The sequence below is a fragment of the Aedes aegypti genome, chromosome 3 (assembly GCF_002204515.2).
Source record: "Aedes aegypti strain LVP_AGWG chromosome 3, AaegL5.0 Primary Assembly, whole genome shotgun sequence".
Lineage (NCBI taxonomy): Eukaryota > Metazoa > Arthropoda > Insecta > Diptera > Culicidae > Aedes > Aedes aegypti.
In genome coordinates, this window is record NC_035109.1 from 365673950 (window position 1) to 365696848 (window position 22899).

The window sequence follows — 22899 nt, forward strand, 5'->3', positions numbered from 1 at the left end:
GCACTAGTGTGCACGGTGAATGGTCCCATTGAACGGTACGAAAACACAATTTTTGAGTAAGTTTTTGTAATGTATCACTGATTTTAGATTTTTCCCTTGAATTATGGTATAATTGCACGCTTCTTAGTGGTATTCTAGTTGACTTTAATTTGTTTGGGAAAATTATATAATTTTTTGAAGTGTAGATTTTTCTTAAATGCACGGTAAATGGTAGCTTGATGGTACAAGGTCGTGATATTTCACTTGGTTACCTAGAGTTTGCAGATTTTTCTATTTTCAAAATTATATTTGATGTTGGCAATGTCTCCAAAATAAGAGCGCTTCGACTAGAAGCGGATCCCATTAGTGGAAAGGAAACTAAAATCATAACGTGTTGGAAACTACGATACACTGGGTGATCGAAGGAATATCGATAAGGGATCAGACAGGGTGACATGGGTGGGCGGTCTGTTAGTAATAACGGTGTCGTTGTGGCTTTCAGTTCTATTTACATTCGTTTAACAGCTACATGATTAATATCCTGACTTTTTGTAAGCACAATCGTTTGCGTTTCCTGTGCAGCGAGGCTCTAAACTTCTACCAACCAACAGTTTCCTTTCCTTAAAATGTAAGAAGACTTGCACTTGGTCGAACCTATTGATGATTAAAATGAACGATTTGAAATTTTGACAAAGAAATTTAACTAAGAGTTTATATGTATTTGAGTTGCGCACTATTGAGAATCACAAGATGTCTTTAGAGTAGAGAATACTTTTGAGGCCTACAATATATTTAGCCATCCAATCGATCGTTCGACATGCTCATTTTTTTCGATTTTGATGTTTAAGAAGATAGGAAAAATAAGTTAACCCAATCAAGTAAAATAAAATCATTCAACCTAGCAAATATCTTTGAAACCCTCGCTCGGTGATCTAAAACGGAGGCCCCGCCTACACGCAGAGCGAACGTCTTGTGACTTGGTACGGTGTAGTTACTCTTTTGTAGTAGTATGGTTCGATCGAAGACTTCTCTCTCTCTTTCGTTTTGTCACCGTCCTTACTTAATACCTAACACTTTATTAACTGCAGTAACAACATCGTGTGTCTGTGGCAGTGCCGCCGCTTCCAGCGATTTGGCATAAGGCATCGGGACGTCCACTCCTATAATGAGGGGATAAACGTGTTCAAGTTTTTACGGTTTTTATAGATGGAATATTGGATGGAGCTTACCTGTCACACGCCATACCGGAGCGTCCAAATGGAAGAACGTTTCGTGTTCCATGATTCTAGCACAAATCTCAGATCCAATACCTACAAAAAAAATTCAAAAAGTTCAAAATAACTGTTTAGCGAAGTCAGAGTGTCTATTAAAAATCAGATTTCCAATTCCCGATTATTCCCGAATGCCTAAACAACTAAAAATGTATGACATTTTGCCAGGACTCGATATTTTCGTTTTTTTTTTATATTTTAGGGGGAGATCCACCAGTGCCGGACAGCACCCAATACCGGACAAAGTCGAAACATTGAGAAATCATGGTCCAATCAAGATGGTGTATTAGTAGAAAAGAAAGCTATTATGCAGACTAATGTTTGCGTAGAACAACACATCCTTGAAATATGCATGCCTTTTTAAAAAAGTAGAAAAGTTTGAAAATCTTTAAAAAATTGACGTATCCTCTTAATTTTGAATCCTCTAATTATTTTGAATATGAAAAAATACTTTGGATGCCGCAAGCATGATCGAACATAATCCTAATTTGATAGTATGAATGTATTTTGTACCATAATTGAACTAAATATGGAAAAATTACAATTTTGGTTAAGCACCTCCTGTCCCTCAGTTTCGGACAGCTTGATTTGTTATATGATATTTTTGTAATTATTGCATCAGTGTCTCAAAATACTTTCATTTTTCATGGGTTCCGTCGATCACGGTAACAAACATGCAATAAAATTAAGAAGAATGAACATTCAGAACAACATCGTAAAATGTGCTATTTTTCATCATATATGAAAGAGGTTTTTGATAGGCATCTTGCAAACTAGAAACACTCAAATTATTCTTGTAAATGTTCCAAATGCATTGAATTGGTAATTTTAAACTATTCCTATAGTATATACATTCAATGATTTTCAAATTTACAGAATTCGAGGCATATACAGATCGTGTCCGGTATTGGGTGCCACCTTTCAAGATCGATCAATATGGTACTAAAATACATCATCAAAATGCAATGTCAAAATTCTTATTTATATTTTCAAATTTATTTTTGTACACTATAAAAATGATAATATTTATCATAAATGGGGAACACGAGCCCATAAAATCAATATTTTTCGAATTATGAATTTAGTGGCTTAAGTGTCCGGTACTGGGGGATCTCCCCCTATATTTTTAAATTTGGAGAATTTGATCTAAGTTATTTTCATAGAATATTGTAAGCCCAAACGATACCCAATAGACTGGCCCAGCTGAGAATGGGAGTAAAATAAAGTTGTATAATTCCACGGGGCACCCACCAGGATTATTCCCTCCCCTTGATTATGCGACCTTGCCGTGATGGGAGGGCATAATCCATTAGCCCATATGATGGAAACCAGAGGCGTAGCCTGTAGTGGTGATATCACATTTTGGCTTTTTTTGCTTAAAGCCGCGTCATAATTCATATGGCATAGACGCAATAATATCTCGGATGTGATCCAACGGACATTCTGCGTCATTGATAGAATTGATGCCCATTTCAAATAATTAATCTATTCGAAGTGGACATTAATACTATTGGTGACGTTCAGTTTGCCTTTTGCTAACCAGAATGATCCGTAGCCACTCTTACTATTAGCTAGCTAGATACATCGTTATCATATACGACGTCGAGAATACTTAGGAACTCTAAGGAAAATGACTAGTAGCGGAATTTGGGGCAAGTGTGCCACCTTAAGCAAATTGTTCTCTAACTTTGTCTAAAGCTCATAGAATCCACCAATTTATCCTCATGATGTTAGTTTTACATCTTTTCATAACCACTGTGCCATTTAAAAAGAAAATAATTTCAAAAAGTATTAGTTTTGGAGCTTCTCAAATATCATCCAAAATAACTTATTTTTCGACACTATGGGGCAAGTGTGCCACCCATATGGGGCAAGACGGCCACCATATGAAAATCGTATATAATTCCACTTGTAATGAAATTTTCTTTATTTCCTATTAATAATACTTACAAAGCAGACGCTAATCGATAATTAAAACAAGAATTAAGTTTACCGTGATAAGGGGATGCTTTATAACAGGATTCAAAACATGTGTAACTCCCTATTACTCAATCCGAATAACTAAAATGGTTATTTTTGTCTCCATTCCATACAATATATGTATTACCCTTATATTACGGCGAATATGTATAATATTAGTCTAGATCAGCACTAAATAACGGTAAAATATTGATGTAGATATGTAAAACTGTACTTAATAAGCCGAAAAACGTATTGAATATTGAATATTCTGAGAAAAAATCACTTTAGGGGGCAAACATGTCAGTTATTCCCCTACTATACTTCAGAAATTACTACTGGTGCCTCATTTTGGTTTATTATTATGATTCTGTTGAAGATGTTTACATTTTTATAAATTTCACTCCAACAATTTTTGTTTACCAAATAGGTGGCACACTTGCCCCAATAGGTATAGGGTGATGTGCTAGTATCCATCGTATTAAGCATTGATCAGTGAGAACTGCAATTTTCTCAGTATTGCAGTGAATGATGCTGACACAAACCGATGCCAAACAATTCTTTCTCAAAACGGCTCTAGCATTGTACAATAACATTTTGATAAATCTTGATCTCTTTTTGGAAATAATGCAAAGAAAATGCATCTTACCGTATTCTCTGTCCGTCGTATCGTTTTCAACTCCGTCGCAATCAGTTTCCAGATTCGTCTCACAACTTACGGCTCACTGTGTGTATTGAATGGTTAAAACACAACATATCAACGCTATAATAAAATGTTTTACTAGAATATATAGATCTACGGGCATCTCCCTCCATTCCTTCAGCATGATGGAATATACTAATTTCCTTTAAAATTCATTGTTCGTTATCAAAATTCAGCCCAAACATATGAACACAATTCCTTTTGACCGTACAATTATGGCATTTGCTCACAGTACAGCGAAAACAACACAATCAAAGGAATCGTATTTTTACGTCGAGCGTCGCGCACACATTGATGCGCACAAGCTTTTTTTTCTCAGTACGACGGATTAAACTTTGTTTACATTCTCAATTATACACGGCGGTTGAGGAAATTTCGTAAAATTTGGTGATTTATTGAAGTTTTACGGCGTGTGATTGGAATGAAATCCTTCAGTGAAGAAGTACGAAGGTTTTCCATAGTGAAAATAAGTGCCCGGCGAAGTAAGTCACCCACGGGGGCGGGAAGAAACTTGTGTTGGAAAGTGGTGTGGCTCAGTCGATCGCTAAGCATTTCTCTCAAATCGTGTTCGTCCATGCGATTTCGGTGAAAAAGTGCAAAGTGGATAATTGAACTGAAGTTATTTACTGAAGTACAGTAGTTTTATTGCATTTTTGGTGTACAAGTGTACAAACCATAACAGCTTTCACAAAATTACACTTGGATAATGAATCTATGTTGCAGGTAAGTTTGAATATCCGCCGTAGTGGAACATTTAAAGTTTGATACGACGAATAGTAGCGCTTACGACGAAGAAGAACAAAACCCTACATTTCAACCAAACTGGATTTCGTTGGTAAAACTAAATACTTTTTTGATTAAAATGCCACAATAACTTACACATTTGAATAGTTTCACGATGTACAGTACGTTAGAAAAATCTGTTAATAATTGACCTTTCACCATGCTATTTAGAAACAACAAAATCTTATAAAATTCCACTCAAATTTGGTTGTTTTAGCACAAGTCGCTGTAAATACGTGAAAAATAGAGCAATTTTCTTCATATTTTGATCATTGTATTGTGAAATATAAGGGAACATATTGTTAAGCTCAAAAAGAAAATATATATTGTAGTTTTTATAAAAAGCAGGGGTGGCACACTTGCCCCTATGGCACACTTGCCCCAAAGTCCGCTAGATTCACTGAGTAGAAATAAGTGGCGACAATCTTATTTTGATATGGTTTTTACATTGCCATAATAAGAAATACCTCTTTTGTAACAGCGGTATAATCTAACTCAAGCTTCATTTTCGCAAAATTTACAAGTAGAAAGTAGGCGTTGTGAAGCATTGCATTTGCCACCGAAAAGTGAATCTTGTAGGAGACTGTAATAGAAGCTTAAGGTAACTTTACTCTTCAATATTCTCTATAACAATGACTATGGAAAGTAAGACGCTGAGATCGATCATTAGGGTACACTTGCTAGTGTCGATAAATTGTTGAACAGACAAGGAAAGCGACTTTTTTCTTTAAGGATATATGAACGTAATGACCAATAAATGAAATTTACTAGAACTACTACTAAACAGCCTAATTTTGTTAAGACTTGACGACAATTGACATTTAAGACTCTAATCTTACGTAAAAGACAGGAATAATCAGAATAGCACTTGAGTGACAAATTATTCAAAACCATTTCGACTAGACAGTATTAGTAATGACACTACTACACTACTATTTCAAACAAATTCTGATGGAGCTGCTGATTTTCACAATGCTTCCTTTTCTCAGAAGCAAGGGAATATGGGTACTTTTCAAAAACTACCACGTCACAATATTAATAAAAAACAGTGTTCATGTGGGCGCCATTGCCTAGTCCGTCTGAGTATTGGTCCTGGTCAGGGATTGAATCCTGAGAAAATTGAGAGAATCTCTCACGTATCGCTCTCTGTAACTATCATAACATGCTGCACATTATGAGATACCGTTTATCGTATACTGCTACAAGTTTGATCAGATTGGGGGGATAGTAGTGCATGATAAAACCACTCTAAACTAGTGATCCTTTATAGAGAGATAAGCGGAAGTAAAATGGAATGATTTGGCAACAAACCAGCAGTGCTGATTTTGCGCGGCGTCGAGAATAATATTGTAACACGGACATGACTTCCTCATTGCTAAAAAGTGTATTTTGTCTCGTTATAGATGTTTGAGCTACATATCCAAACTAATAAACAGCCAAAAAATCAACAACAGTAACTCAATAAATCCGCCTGAATTTTTAACGAACTTGTCCTGGATCTCCCAAGAAATTTGCTCAACATTTTTTGGATCAGCTTTCCACCTCTACGAATCTACTAAAAATTTCAAGAAAAAATAGTCGAGGATCTTTTCAAGAATCCACCTAAAACCTAATGAGAAATCTACTTCAAGTGGCTGGTCAAGTATCGCCTCTTGTTAATGAATCGTAATGCAAATGATACGCGTCTCATGAAAAAATTGCTAGGAACCCCTAAGTATCATTCTAGAAATATTTCAAGGGTGTTCTATAAGATCACGTATGATTTTTTTCAATATCTTTCGCCAGTAATCTAAAGAGTATTTTACAAGAAAGGAGTAAAAAATGTCTAAAAAAACGTTTTTTTGCAGTATTAAAAAAAAATATTAGAAAAAAACTAGCTCTTGATAACTCACCGAAGGATAGTCATGCATCTACTATCAAAACATTCTAGTTTTGCCCAATGTGCTTTAAATTGAAACAAATCGATTTTCTTATGTTTGAAATACATATTTCCCAGTGTATCCTTTAAATCCCCGTATTTTTTCGGGTCTTTTGTAATTCCCGTATTTTTAACGTTTTTTTTCGGATGGATAGACATCCTGCAACCCTCTTTCAACAGACATACAACTTACCGCTTTGTGGCCAACCCTGTTCAACTGTCACCAAGTGGTGAGTCTTCTGAACCGACTTGAATATCGTCTCGGTGTCCAGTGGACGCAACGAACGCAGATTGATCACCTCGCACTCGACGCCCTTGCCCGCCAGTTCGTTGGCAGCCTGCAGGGCGTTCTCCACGGCCTTGGAGTGAGCCACCAAGGTGATATGCTTGCCCGGTCGCATGATCTTAGCCTTACCGATAGGCAGTACGAATTCCTTATCCAGCACCTGGTCGGACACCGGGAATCCAACACCGTACAGCATTTCGTTCTCCAGACACACCACTGGATCTGGATCTCGAATGGCAGCCTTCATCAGTCCTGAAATGATGCAACATGAACACATGTGAAAAACCGGTGCATTCCCCATTACGTTCCTACATACCCTTGGCATCTTCGCTGTCGTACGGCGAAATCACCTTAAGTCCCGGGCAGTGTGAGTACCACGCGCCGAAGCACTGCGAATGCTGAGCTCCTACACCGGCGGCGGCACCGTTCGGGCCGCGGAAAACGATCGGAACGTTGACCGTACCGGCCGACATGTAGAATGTTTTGGCCGCCGAGTTGATGACCTGATCGATGGCTTGCATGGAGAAGTTGAAGGTCATGAACTCGCACACCGGACGCAAACCGGCGAAGGCAGCGCCGACGGCAATACCGGCGAAACCCATCTCGGTGATGGGCGTATCGATTACCCGCTTGTCGCCGTACTTTTTCCACAGACCTCGGGACACCTGTTAAAGGAATGTGTAAAAAAGTTGTACGTTGAAAATCTTGTTAAATGACAAATTACAGTTTATGAACATATGAAATATGATGCGGTTTACGAGCTAGAGAATAATTAACTGATATCCTGGCAGAAGTTCCCAGCAGTGCTTTGGTCTATCACTCACGATCTTGAACTAGAATAACGAAGTACACGAGTGTCTGTTTTGTACGATGATTCAATCAGCCTTTTAGGGTTATCATTTTAGGCTTCGAATTTATGCGACAAGTTCAACGACCACGTCCAGAGACCACAAACAAGCAGGAATCGCTAGACTAAATAGAGATTAAACAGAAATCAGTTGAAATCAAATAAAAAATATGATGGTACTTCCAATAATATCTTGGGGGATTTCTTGTCACATTATGCAAAGTATTACACAAAGTATTTTTTCAGGAATTTAAACAAAAGAAAAATAGACATCTTCCCAATATTTTTTTCAGATATTACTGCAAAGGTTCTTACAAAAAGTTCCACAGATTATTTTTTAAATTTACACAGACGATTTAAATTTAAGTTTTTTTTTTTTGCTTCTGTTCGGATGAGTCATAACAGAACAATCAAAGTTGCACAGAGAATTAATGAATGAGGATTGGGATTAGTTTACCATTCTTCAATGTGCACAAATCAAAAGCTCAAATTTTAAAAGTCAATAACGGCGCAGGCCACGTCCTTACGGCCAACGGGAAAGGGAAGGTATGTTAGTTAAACAACCGTTGTTACTAGAGATCGAGTATACCTCTGCATCTCCACAGTTGTCATGGAAAGAATATTGGGTTAGTGGGATAAGGTATAGAGTCACCAATGTTTGGTGATGCGATCCATAATATAATCACGCCTGACCGGACTCGCGAAATAAATTCGATAATCGCATTATACGCCGAACAAGTGTTCATCACTCGCCCACGCAGGAGCAAGCGACGCGATCAGAGATCAAACACTACTAACGAATCGTGGTACTTTTTCACTACGACGCGCAACGTGTTTGATCCTGCCCTCATCGCCCGCCCCCGCAGGAGCAAGTGTCAAGGTCGAAGGATCAAACACTACTCACTGTAAGTTTTTATTTTCATTGGTGATGAAATCGAATGAAATGGAAAGGTCCCGCTATTTACATCCTTCATAGAGGCTAACATAGGGGCTCAGATATCCGAAGTGGTAAATACGCAGCTATTCAGCAAGACCAAGCTGAGGATCGCACCGGTCGATAATCTTGTTGGGTTGGAAATATTATCGACTTCCCAGTGCATAGAGTATCTTCGTACCTGCCACACGATATTACGCATGCAAAAATGGTCATTGGCATGGTAAGCTTCGACGGAATTAGGGTGTTTTATTTCACCGAACTGTTCAGCTGTTGAGATTACGGTGAAATTTACCGTAAGAGCTTAGTGAGTAGATAGCAACTTCTGCAAATTCAATGATTCATTACACAACTCATATTAGTTGCGTAATGAGAAAGGTGGGCGTTATAGTCATAAGGCAACTGCTTTCAGTTGCGTAATGATTATTACGACATTGCATAATTCAGTACAAGAAAGTAGGCCGTTCCATGATGAAAAGAGCCTTTTACGATGAGAAATTGCAAGAAACACATTTCCTCTGAGCCGCGTACTGCGAACAAAGATCAATGAATTTCTCAACCACACTCAATAAAACTAATTTCCCAAGCATCGAGATTTTTTCTCTTCATCAGGTGCATAGCACTCTTACTTGCCTCCGCCAACACACCTGGGGTGATCGGAGCAATATGGGCCACCTAAGAAAAACGTCATGGAATGCATAGAAAAACAGCATAAACTATCATTGGTAACTTGTACTATAATATTTTCTTCAATGTTATTTCGATAATTAATGTTAACATCAACTTGAAATCTGTTTTAGGAACATTTTTGAAAACCATGTTTTTCTGCGTATTCATCAACCATATGGGGTCTTATGAGTCACCCGACGGTGCAGTATGAGCCACCTAATTCAATCGTACGATTTTCATTTAAAACAATGTAGAGAAGAGCTTATGATAAACAGTACAATATTGGAAAGGAGATTTTGTTAGCTTTGCTTGAAATTATGAGTTCTGGCCGTCTATATTTGATAAATACATAACACATAGTAAACATACAATGTGTAGTATTAAATTGCGACACTTGGTTCAACCTAGCAAAGTTTTCCACTTGTAATGGTGAACCAAGATGACAGTGCAGTAAAACAAATAATCTAGTATATTTAGGCAATTGGTTTTTATATTCAAAACACCGTTTTTTTTTTAGCTTGATTCTAGGTGGCTCATTTTACCCCGCCCCTTCACTTTTTAAATAATATTGTTGTACAATAATTTTGTTTACGAACAAATCTAAGTTCGCGCACGAGTTGTTCAGTATTATCAGTAGGTCCAATGGATTGGTAAAATTTACCAGCATAATCAATATAATTGTCAACTTTTTTTACTTTCGCCCCCTTGGGATCAAAAATGTTGGAATCGATGATGTGTAAATTTGTTATTTTTGATGATAATTTGAAACAGATGTTTTATCAAATAGGTAAGTTCAAATACTAGGAGAAACATTGCAAGTATCTTCTTATTATGGATCACGCTATGTCTGAATCAGACGATTATAAAAATCGAATGTACATCGGATTTTTTCTCGCTAGAGATCAGTTTTTGGTCTATATTCTCATAATCGGAAGGTTTTAAAATATTCCATCGGTGATTTTTTTTTTCCACTGTTTAGCTATTTTTCATACTAAAACCCATGAAAATCACGTTTTCGACGCATTTCAGCCCATACAAAATGTATGGAAAAAATTGCCCCGATGGAATAATTTAAAACCTTCCGATTATGAAAATATAGGCCAAATACTGGTCTATGGCGAGAAAAAATCCGATGTACATTCGATTTTTATAATCGTCTGGTTCAGACATAGCGTGTGGATGCTTAAAGTACGTTTTCCTGAAACCCCTAAGAATCACTTGGTCTGGTCTTCTTCTTCTTCTTCTTGGCATTAACATCCTCACTGGGACAGAACCTGCTTAGTGTTCTTATGAGCACTTCCACAGTTATTAACTGAGAGCTTTCTTTGCCAAAGTTGCCATTTTCGCATTCGTATATCCTGTGACAAGTACGATGATACTGTATGCCCAGGGAAGTCAAAGAAATTTCCATTACGAAAAGATCCTGGACCGACCGGGAATCGAACCCAGACACCTTCAGCATGGCTTTGCTTTGTAGCCGCGGACTCTAACCACTCGGCTAAGGAAGGCCCCAATGGTCTGGTCTATATACGTCAAAAAATGTCTGCACTTGTATATGCATAAAAGAGTCATGGAATACTTTCATATTTATTATCTTTCCAGTAGCAAATCTATCGTTTTAATTTATTTGTCAACGAAACTTTCCGACTTAACTCTTTAAATTACGATAATCGATAACAATTATAATCAACTGGTTATTTATTTATATTTACAAATGTTCAGTTATCCGGCGTTTGATACTGGCACCTGAATCAGTTTTCACTAAACAGCGACCTTCGATACAGTTTTGGTCCATTTCCTGCTTTTTAAATTTGCTGTTGCTTTGAGATTTCAAAAATCTTGGATTAATGTTTAATGACCCTAATATAGTTTTTTCTCCTTTCCAAAACTTGAAAAATATATGCAAATCTAGATAGTTTTTCTACTTATATTTCACTGAAACATAATGAAAAAGGTATTTTTTTATTCAACAGAACTCGTCTTTTACGTTACTTTTTAGGAAACTCTCAGTTGCTGATTTATATTTATAGTTCAAAAGAGGTACAAAAAACTGAATGTGTTACTCATGCATTTTGTTTTTAGCAATCGTCAAGTTTTCACTTTCATGATTTGAAATTAAACATGTCCAGAGGTATAAACAGAGAGAGATGTGGAATGAATACTTCTTCAAATGCATAAGAGTATAACCCAAGTAACAATTCCAAAGCAATTTGGCATTCGTGTGGATTTATTAATGTTTTATGACAGTTACGTGGCGACATTTAACGTTGCTTGAAGATGATATTTTTTAGATCAGCTCTTAGTTGTTTTCAAAACCGTTGAGAGACAAACTAAGAAGTTAAAATTTTGTGGCTACAAAACCAGCTTTAATATAGCATATAATACCTCATTGAAACTGATAGTGGTGGCTGAATGACACTTATTTGTGACGGCTATGATAAAAGATAGATATAATCAGTGGCGACTCGTAACCTCACTTTCTACCTGTTCTACGACTTTAAAAATGACTATTTCGGCAAATTTATGTTATAAATCCTAAAATTAATTATTGAAATCGTCCTTTCTAACAAATCTCTATTCATTACATGCAAATTTGTTGCTGAAATTCAAGGATTTCTATTCGTGGAACAGGTAGATTTGAGGTTAGGGAATCGCCACTGGATATAATACACCTTGTAGTAATAAAAGCTGCTTTTAAACTGATTAACTTGCACTTGAATCTTGATAATTTACCTCATTTATACCACTGAAATCAGTATTAGGGCTCTTTAGATGCATTGAGAATGTATTACGATACATTGCACTATGGTCCAGGAATCAGTTTTACGCGGAAAGATGCATTTTGAGCTAAAGTATGAAACATAACACGAAAACGGTCTTCTGTTTGTATTAGTAAGGTCCTTTGTTTGGTGTTATTTAAAATTAGGGTGGATCTCATTCATTCAGTTTCAAGCAACTTCGCCAAAAAAGTTTTTTTGTATCTCTTGAATTGACCGATTTAGAGCTATTTTCCATAGGTGACATAGGGTGGTCCGAACAAAACTTGTTATCTGACTCTAGAGTTTTCAATTCAAATTTCTCATCAAATTAGTCTATGAAACACCTTTAGAGCTTTAAAAAATGCGTAATTTGATGAGTGAAGAAACTCGCTATTTTTTTTCGTTTGGGAGTTATTGTTGTTTTTCTTTAAAAAAAACATACCTACTTTGTTTGCAAATATCTCTGAATAGGGCAAACATAAAAATATCTTTTGACGGCATTCAAAAAACAAAATAAAATTGTATATTATATCAAAAAATTACAGATTAGACAGTTTCACAAAAATCAAAATTTCTGGGATTCAACCAGTCACTCCCTAGTCCTAGTTGCAATACTAAAACAAACTACCAGACAAATTTTCATCCAATTTGGAGAAGATTAGGAGGTGCCTCAAGTCGAATGTGTTTTTTGGCTTTTTTTTACATTCCAAAAATTCGAGAGTTTGGAAAAAGGAAAATCAAAATAAATACCACTAGTTGAACGTATTATTAGTACTTTACAACTTTTGAGAACACTGTATGCCGATTAGAGATGGTTTTGACCTCATAAAATTGATTTCTGTTCATTAAAGTACCTGTAAAACATACATTTCTCTACAGTTTTTGTTCTACAAGATTCTTAACCTCATAATAAGGACATCCACCACCAAATAATGGGCTTAACTAATACAAACAACTTTGTAGAAGACCGTTTTCGTCTAAAGTTTCATTCCAAAGCTCAAAATGCATCTTTCCGCGTAAAACTGATTCCTGGACCACTGTGCATTGCAAACACTTATTCCTGATGGAAAAAAGACAAACTAATATCCGCTTTCATTGCTTTTGTGAATATTCTTCATAATAACATGACCAAACTGCAAACTTTATTTAATGCTGCTTAGTTACCATAGAAAGCAAAAAAAAGCGGAATCATCTTCAACCAGCATTTATTAAGGCAATTTTACATCCACAAATGCCGAAGCATAACAGTGTGCCCTTATTTGTGTATTTATGATGACAAAACAGCATTTGTCGATGGCAATCTATCAATTATGGTTCCGCCATATTAATTTCACTCTGGTTGCCACAATTTCATTTTTTCAAATCATATTATCTCCATGAGTTAGCTCATAAGATGCTATGGTGTGATGATTAAACTGACTGAATATAACTTAAAGTATAATTACTGCCCAATCAAACCAAGAAATGTTGAATTCTTCACCTGGCGATTTAGAAATTGCTAAATAAGTAGAAATATGCCACAGGCAAATTTACTTCTTTCTCATCACATTTCACAATAAATCTCACTCGGCACTAAAGATTTGAGCACTAAATCCAAATAAATCACTTCAAATAAAAAGCACTACGAAATAAATTATCACATACGTGTCTACTTTCTGATAATATATGGATCCTTATTCTAAGTGATGCACGCAACCAAATCGACGACAACGAAAGACACGATCAAGCTGCTGAATCAAACCTTCGCAACATTCAGCGTTGTAATCTTTTCGGATAACGGCATCCAATTCTTAGGCCACGAATTCCTGAGTTTCAGCACCAGTCAAGGTATCCGCCACATTCGCATCGCTCCATAACGTCAACAATTAAATGGTCTAGCCGAAACATTCGTGGACACCCTGAAGAGAAGCCTCCGGAAAATCCGCTCGGGGGAAGAGACGCTAGATCAAGCTTTGGTCACGTTCCTGCAAGTTTACAGCTCCGGTAAATCACCGGCCTAGATGATGTTCGGCAGACAGCTACAAACCGTTTCATCATTGCTCAGGCCAAGCAGAAGCGAAGGAGATAACATATCCAGGAACAGGACGAAGCATAACGACGCTTTCAACCGAAAGCACGGCACAGTCAAGAAAGGTTTCTAGAACGGAGATACCGTGTACGCCAAGGTTCATCGAGAAAACTCTTGGTAGTGATAACCAGTCACCGAACTACAATATGTTTCTTGAAGATATACCATCAGTGTACCAGTATCCGCTCATGCCCCTATTTCCGCTCACTAGTGTAAAAATTGATTTTTTGTGTCAAAAATCAACATTTTTCGCACGATTTATCAACTTTCAAATGAAGTCGTCTGACATTATTTTCATTTGATAAAATAATTCTTTATATTGAAAACATAAGGCCTCGTGAGCGGTTATTGGGCCACTAGGAATTTGTGTGTGTTCCAATAACCGCTCATGCGAAAAATTGAACAAAATTTTAAAGAAATGTTGATTTTAGTATACAGCCTTCTTTATTGCATTAGTAGATATGGTTTGACCACAGAAAATATCAGGATAAATAACGAAATTTGAAATGATGCATTTTTCTAGTAAGTTCGTCACGGAATCTGTTTACCGTGAGCGGAAATAGGAACACTTACATGCAGTAACAAATGCAATTAAATATTTTTTTTATAAAAGTTTTTCAAATTCTTTTTATTTTGCCGCTGACTACCTATACTTGGAGCTACACTGTGACAAAAAAATAGTATTGATCGACACAATAGTTATTTTATAATAAACATTTGGACACATAACTTCCGGATATATCCTAATTGACGGAAGATTTCTCGGACGATGATGCCGGAAGTATCAGAAGGCCGACTCCAAAGGCACGTTCCCCACCAGTTGGGAGATTTGTGCCATCGCCATATTTGAGCCTATTTCATCATCTACCCGATGGGAGAGGAAAGGGAAGGGAAAGATGGGAGGAAATAGCAGTGGGTTCCCTTGATGAGGGAAGATCGCAAAAGCGAAATGAGAGCATGTAGCTCCATACCACAATGGGTTCGAACAGCGCCCTAAAAAGGGCACTGTAAAACGCATGAGCGTAAAGAGAGCCTATAGATCATTACCACAGCGGGTTAAGAATAACAGAATTTCCTGAAGATTCAGGCTTCTGAATTCAGTTTCACTTAATAAGTGTTTACCAAGTAATTGGAATCGCATTCGCGCAAAAACTGAACAGTTACATATCAGGTGATACGAAGTTCCACAATCGGAGTCACAACTATCACACACAAATGAGTCAGCACGCTGAATATTTGCCATGTGATAGTTGAGTCGGCAGTGGCCTGTCAACGCTCTGACCAAGAGACTGCAATTCTGCTTTGACAGATTTGTTAAATACTTCGCCACCCTTGGAGATGGCTCAGTAATGTACAATTTTGTTTGACTTCAAACTATTCAAATATTGCTAGTGCTGAGTTGCCACCCAAGAGTTTATCTGAAGCTTTACCCAGCACTTCGAAATTGGAATAGCCGGCTCAGGGCCAATGAAGTCATGCGATGCTCCATCGCGAACTAGCTTATCAGCCAATTCATTTCCAGCGATGGAAGAATGACCAGGTACCCACACAAGGTTCACAGAGTTGACTGAATTCAGTTCCTCAATTTGAGTTCGACATGCGATAACAAGCTTCGACCTTGAGTTAGCCGAAGCAAAAGCTTTAAAATCAGCCTGACTATCTGACATATTCCTTTACAAATAGCCAGACATCGTCCCGCGAAGGGAGTTGTGAGGAACATTACCTATAAGCAAAGTAACAAGCAATTGTGAGAACACTCGAAGCAAGGACAATTGTGTCTCAATTCACCGGAAGTGGAAACATCCAAATCACTAGGATTTCCAATGGACGGAGAGAATCCATGGAATTTGGTCACAACCAATTCCCAGTTTATGGAGTATAACAAATTCAAAGTCTGCGAATTTACATTCATATGTTCATATAGAGATGTAGCGATGATCAGATAATAATTCATCATCTGATACATGCCAATTCGTCAACTCGTGACTGATTCTGTTCGAGCAGAGCATTATGTCTAACACTTCTTCTCTAGCAGATACCATGAAGGTTGGGCGATTTTTTATAAGTAATCCAAGATTTGAAATACTTAAGCATTCCATCAGACTGGAGCTTCTCAAATTGATATCTAAGCTGCTCCAGATGATGTGATGAGTATCAGCATGTGCCCACAATCAGCAGAACGCCTTTTATTGGGAGTAAACAACAACTCGTTTGAAATCATCCATTGGGATGGTTCATCATGTGGTAAATACACCACAAAACGAAAGACGTATTTCCTATTGAGGTCACCAACAGAAATATCAATTGTGACAGCACATACATCTCTGGTTGTTAACTCAGAAATGAGTGTAGCAACGTCAGCGCTATTTACGAGCACGCATGCACAAGGTATGGTACGCGAGTTTGCCATTTCATGTTTCTGAAAGTAACAAAAACTGGGTCCACTAGGTTACCTAGATAAAAGTTCACAAAAGTAAGGTTTTTGAACTAGCGCTACTTGAGCTGTACCATTTACATGAGTCTACAAAGATTAATCGTTTCTGATATTTTATGCTGAAGATTGGTCTAACTAAGCTATCCTAACCGTAGCCACTAACTAGGCAGGATTAAGCTTTTCGCAATCTCAGAACGAAAAAGACCAGCAGCGAAAAAAAACTGATCGGTATCTCTTAAAAGTCGCCAAAGGCAAAAAGCACAGAATACACTGTGTAAAACGCATAATGCGGAACCATAAAGGTGAAAATTTAAACTAAAGTACAACGTATTAATAATCCCACCCTTATTTTGCCTCAGGCTTGAGACTGAAGAAGGGCAGCCGATTATCTCGGAGAAACACAAGGTCACCTGCACCATTGCTCCGGGTAGCACAGGAAGGGCATTATACTGTAGAGGGCGCCCTGGTACTCCACAGGCTCCGTTTGCGGTTAGGTTTTATTTAGACCCCCCTAACCATTCATTCTTAGGCACGGTAAGCTTAAAGCTGCATGAATTAGAGGTCACCTGAGAGGTGGACTTTTACCACCGGAACAGGCAGTCCGTAGTGTTAATTCTTAGCCAATTGAAACAACCGCTACCGACACTACACGGCTATCTAGGCTGATCGGGAAAAGGAAGTTAACATTGATGATTAACTCCTGATGTGCCCAAACAGCCCTTAGGCCACGAATTCCTGAGTTTCAGCACCAGTCAAGGTATTCGCCACATTCGCATCGCTCCATAACGTCAACAATTAAATGGTCTAGCCGAAACATTCGTGGACACCCTGAAGAGAAGCCTCCGGAAAATCCGCTCGGGGGAAGAGACGCTAAATCAAGCTTTGGTCACGTTCCTGCAAGTTTACAGCTCCGGTAAATCACCGGCCTAGATGATGTTCGGCAGACAGCTACAAACCGTTTCATCATTGCTCAGGCCAAGCAGAAGCGAAGGAGATAACATATCCAGGAACAGGACGAAGCATAACGACGCTTTCAACCGAAAGCACGGCACAGTCAAGAAAGGTTTCTAGAACGGAGATACCGTGTACGCCAAGGTTCATCGAGAAAACTCTTGGTAGTGATAACCAGTCACCGAACTACAATATGTTTCTTGAAGATATACCATCAGTGTACCAGTATCCGCTCATGCCCCTATTTCCGCTCACTAGTGTAAAAATTGATTTTTTGTGTCAAAAATCAACATTTTTCGCACGATTTATCAACTTTCAAATGAAGTCGTCTGACATTATTTTCATTTGATAAAATAATTCTTTATATTGAAAACATAAGGCCTCGTGAGCGGTTATTGGGCCACTAGGAATTTGTGTGTGTTCCAATAACCGCTCATGCGAAAAATTGAACAAAATTTTAAAGAAATGTTGATTTTAGTATACAGCCTTCTTTATTGCATTAGTAGATATGGTTTGACCACAGAAAATATCAGGATAAATAACGAAATTTGAAATGATGCATTTTTCTAGTAAGTTCGTCACGGAATCTGTTTACCGTGAGCGGAAATAGGAACACTTACATGCAGTAACAAATGCAATTAAATATTTTTTTTATAAAAGTTTTTCAAATTCTTTTTATTTTGCCGCTGACTACCTATACTTGGAGCTACACTGTGACAAAAAAATAGTATTGATCGACACAATAGTTATTTTATAATAAACATTTGGACACATAACTTCCGGATATATCCTAATTGACGGAAGATTTCTCGGACGATGATGCCGGAAGTAACGACAGGTCCATAGACGAACCAACCGAGGACGGAGCTCCGAATCCGATTGCAACGGATGCAGCAGCCCAACCGGCTACATTCATCAGGAAGAGCGGACGGCATATGATTCAACTTCCAGTCCAGCCTTATTGGATGATGAAACCTTAACGTTCAACGCTCCGTCATCGTAATCATCGTCATCATTGAAACTTCAAAAGCAGTTTTCCTGCTCAAAACTGAAAATTAATCGATGAAAATGTGTTCACTGTGTTTCGGTTGGAGAATAGAATAGGGGGAGATCCCCCAGTACCGGACAGCACCCAATACCGGACAAAGTCGAAACATTGAAAAATCATGGTCCAATCAAGTATTAGTAGAAAAGGAAGCTATTATGGAGACTAATGTTTGCATAGAATAACATATCCTTGAAATATGCATGCCTTCTTAAAAAAGTAGAAAAGCTTGAAAATCTTAAAAAAATTGACGTATCGCCCTAATTTTTAGCCTATTTAGTAATTATTTTGAATATGAAAAAATACTTTGGATCACGCAAGTATGTTCGAATATAATCCTAATTTGAAAGTATGAATGTATTTTGTGCTATAATTGAACTAAATATGGACAAATTACAATTTTGGTTAAGCACCTTTTGTCCCCCAGTTTCGGACAGCTTGATTTGTTATATTATATCTTTGTAATTATTGCACCAGTGTCTCAAAATACATCCATTTTTCATGGATTCCGTCGATCATGGTATCAAACATGCAATAAAATTAATAAAAATTAACATTCAGAACAATGTCGTAAAATGTGCTATTTTTCATCATATAAGAAAGAGATTTTTGATGGACATCTTGCAAACTGATAATTATTCAAATTGTTCTTGCAAATGTTGCAAATGCAATGAATTTGCAATTATATACTATTCCCATAGTAAACACATTCAATGATGTTCAAATTTACAAAATTTGAGTCATTTTCAGATCGTGTCCGGTATTGGGTGCCACCTTTGAAGATCGATCAATTTGGTACTAAAATACATCATCAAAATGCAATGTCAAAATTCATATTTATATTTTTGAATTTATGTTTGTACACTATAAAAATGATAATATTTATCATAAATGGGTAACAAGAGCACATGAAACCAATATATTTCGAACTATGTATTTAGTGGCTTAAGTGTCCGGTACTGGGGGATCTCCCCCTACAGTGAACACATTTTCCTATAAATTTTCTTGATTTTGAACGAAAAAACTGCTTTTGAAAATTCCGAAATCAATGACGGATCCTGCCCCCTTAAGGGGAGAAATGTCAGACCCAACTTACACCCAGTGCGAAAATATATCGCAGGGAACAAAATGGCCGATTAAAATATATATTTTACTTCCCGAATCAATCATACAAACCTCAAGACGTTATTTGATACTAAAGTTTTAATTATGATGTACTTCGTTCGTGTAATTAAGAGATGTTTCAAAATATCACCCGGCAGTCGGGGTCAGATGAACGGTATGTGGAACAATGGTATGTTTAACAAGAGCAACTGTAAATATGGTTAAAATTTTCAAAATAGCACAAATAATATGTTTTGTGCAAAATATATAGAACTGTCTACTATGTATATAAAACTTAAACAACTTGAAAATATTAATTAATTATTTTTATCTGATTGATTGAAACTTGAGCTTTTTTTAACCTTACGGTAATAGGGCATGTCACAGTATACCGAACTATCAAATAGTGGTGTCCTTGTAATCTACCTTTTGTTGCGAATATCCTTCATCGGTCGACGTTCCCGTTTACATCGATCAATGCATGATTCCATCGATCAGCATCGTCTTCATCAATAGCTTAGGTGGTTTTTGTTCCAATTTGAACACTCCATTAGATCGCTATCTTTTTAAAAGCGATGATTTGTCCAGTCGGATTCATGACCTTGCAACATGTCTTGGTGAAAGTAGCCAATTGACCTTGATCTTACCTACTGATAGTAGATTTACTGTCAGCTCGACATTTGTCACATCGATTGTACCAGTGTTGCACGTAGTTCGAAGCTTTGCTTATCGTTCCGAGACAATTTTTTAAATTCGCTTGTTTGCGGCGTAGAAGGTTACCGTTCGCCAGTCATTTATTATCCGGTAGCATTTTATTTTTCGTAAAAATACGAGCATCAATCGAAAACCCATTCATTGTTCTTTTCCTGCTACTCGCACAAAATATAAATAGCACCGTATGTACAGAAAGCATCTCCTTTTTTGTCCGATCTGTTTCGCTGAGCCGGTTCCAATGCATTGCAATTTCTCGTGATATGTACATTTGTTTTTACTATAGCGGCTAGTGATAAGGCATCAGATGGTCATGCACGTTACCGCTTATATGAACGTTATGAACAAGTGAAACCATTTTAATCACTGTGAGGCGTAGCGGTAGACCGACAGCTATTCAACCAGACCAAGCTAAGTAGAGTGGGTTCGAATCTAGCCGGACAAGAATCTTTTCGGGTTGGTTAGTTTCTCAATTTCCAGGGCATGAGCTGCTGTCGTGCTTCCCACACGATGGTCAAAGGTCAATTGGAAAAGAAAGCTCTCAGTTAAAAATTGTGAAAGTGCTCATTAGAGCAAATTATGTTACAGGTGGGAGGTAAAAAAAAGAAAAACTTAATTCGACAAAAAATCAATTCGAGAAAAAAAGAAGAGCTTAATTCGACATTGCATAGAAAATTCTGCCTATTAAAATTTATTTTTCAACGGAAAAATTTGAATTCCATCTTGCTAACTTGTTTGCGGTAAAATACGAGCTATCCTGGATAGTGAGTATTATATAATAATAACATTTTTATCGGGTCAAGAAAGTATTTCAATGTCTGTAGTGGAAGATCCCCCAGTACCGGACAAAGTTGAAAAATTGAGAAATTATGGTCCAATCAAGATGGTGTATTAAAGGAAAAGGAGGCTATTATAAACATATTATTTTGAATATGACTAAATAGTTTAAATCAAAGGTATTATATGATCATAATTAGAAAGTAAGAATGTATTTTGTGTCATATTTAAACAATGTGGACAACTTACAATTTTGGCAAACCTGTCCCCCAGTTTCGGATAGCTTAATTTATAATAGGTATTATCTTTGTACATAAAACCAATGTTTTCTTTTAAATTATGAACTTAGTGGCTTAAGGTGATCAGGTGACAGATTCTCCAGTCTTGTGCGCTTGAAAGTTCGAAGTTTGGCTTCGTTTTATAATCACTTTAAGTCTTTGGTACTGGGGGATCTTCCCCTTTTGATGCTCAAATTTACCCTACAAATATTACGCTAATTCGATATTCCCTTCAATATCCAGTAGGGTAGAATCCACTCGAACGCTATTGTAGAATATATTTACGGCATGATTGAGTGCTTTATCAGTGATCTTTAATAATGATAAGCAATACGATCACATCAACGCCAAAGCCCGCTTTTGCTTTCTTCCATTGATTGCAATTCTGACGAATGAATGAAGATCAGATGCAGAAGCATAACAGCATTGAACCGCTCGAAAAACTGTAAACAAAAATCGTCATCCCCAATCATCGTCATGCGGCACCGCCACCACCGCCTGATAACCTTCAAGTGTACGCGTAAAGCCTTCTCTTGTCCCTCTTCAGCACTTCCGTCCCTTCTCATGCAATCCTACTCTTACTCTTTTCTCGAGATTCGCATGAACCGCGACGACAAATAAAGTTTACGTAACATGACATGGAGACTGAGTTGAACCGAGAGGAAAAAAAGTGGGCAAGGGACCTCTTCTTACCTTGTAGGCACCGTCATACTGGGCAACTTCCTCGCCGAGCAGGAACACCCGCTCGTCCCGTTCCATCTCCTCGTCCAGGGCCGAGTTAAGGGCATCGCGGACGGTCAGCTGCTGGGCGGAAAGGACTTTCGAGGTCGAAAACGAACGGCGGGTCAATCCGCGAACGGCAGCCGTGGCGAGCATCATCTTCCGTCTTCTGTTCTTCTTCTGCTAGCGCACACGGGAACAAGCACTCCTAAGCGCCCAATGGAAGCTGGTCGTCGGATCGAGTTCGAAACTTTACCGTCGTCTCTTAAGAGCGGAACTTAGAGGCGAATCGCAGATCGCGAGCTGATGGGACTGCGACACAAATGCAATCAATCTGAATTTGTACCGAAAACCGCGACAAGTGACGTTCGACGACGACGAGCAGCAATAAAAGTCAAACGCACACCAACTCGAACCGCGATGAGATAGGCCTTTTCATGTGACATATCCGTCTATGCATTTGTTTACATCGGTGGAGGACCGGTGCTAACACGGGCCTGTCATTTTCATAGAAGAACTGTCATAGTGCTTCCCGATCAGCTGATTTGAGACGTCATGTGAATAGGCCTATTCTCAGCCGACAGCACCCCAGACTGACACTTCGGATGTGGGTGGTGTGTTGACGTCTGGCGCCGTCGCGAATTTTGTACTAAAATAACGGGATGGTGTGTACTACACTCACTGTGAAGGCAACTAGGGAGGT

The 22899-nt window shown here is 37.8% G+C and overlaps 1 protein-coding gene across 1 annotated transcript; it reads right to left on the reverse strand.

Moving 5' to 3' along the window:
• Window positions 1-265: 265 nt before the first annotated feature.
• Window positions 266-22618, reverse strand: LOC5564584 (pyruvate dehydrogenase E1 component subunit beta, mitochondrial). The gene is made up of 5 exons (XM_001648872.2): window positions 22170-22618; window positions 7216-7564; window positions 6807-7151; window positions 1209-1289; window positions 266-1139 (listed from the first exon to the last, which is right to left on the reverse strand). Exons 1-5 carry the CDS (start codon window positions 22353-22355, stop codon window positions 1036-1038), a joined length of 1065 nt encoding a protein of 354 aa, XP_001648922.2. The 5' UTR covers window positions 22356-22618; the 3' UTR covers window positions 266-1035.
• Between the last annotated feature and the right edge of the window lie 281 nt (window positions 22619-22899).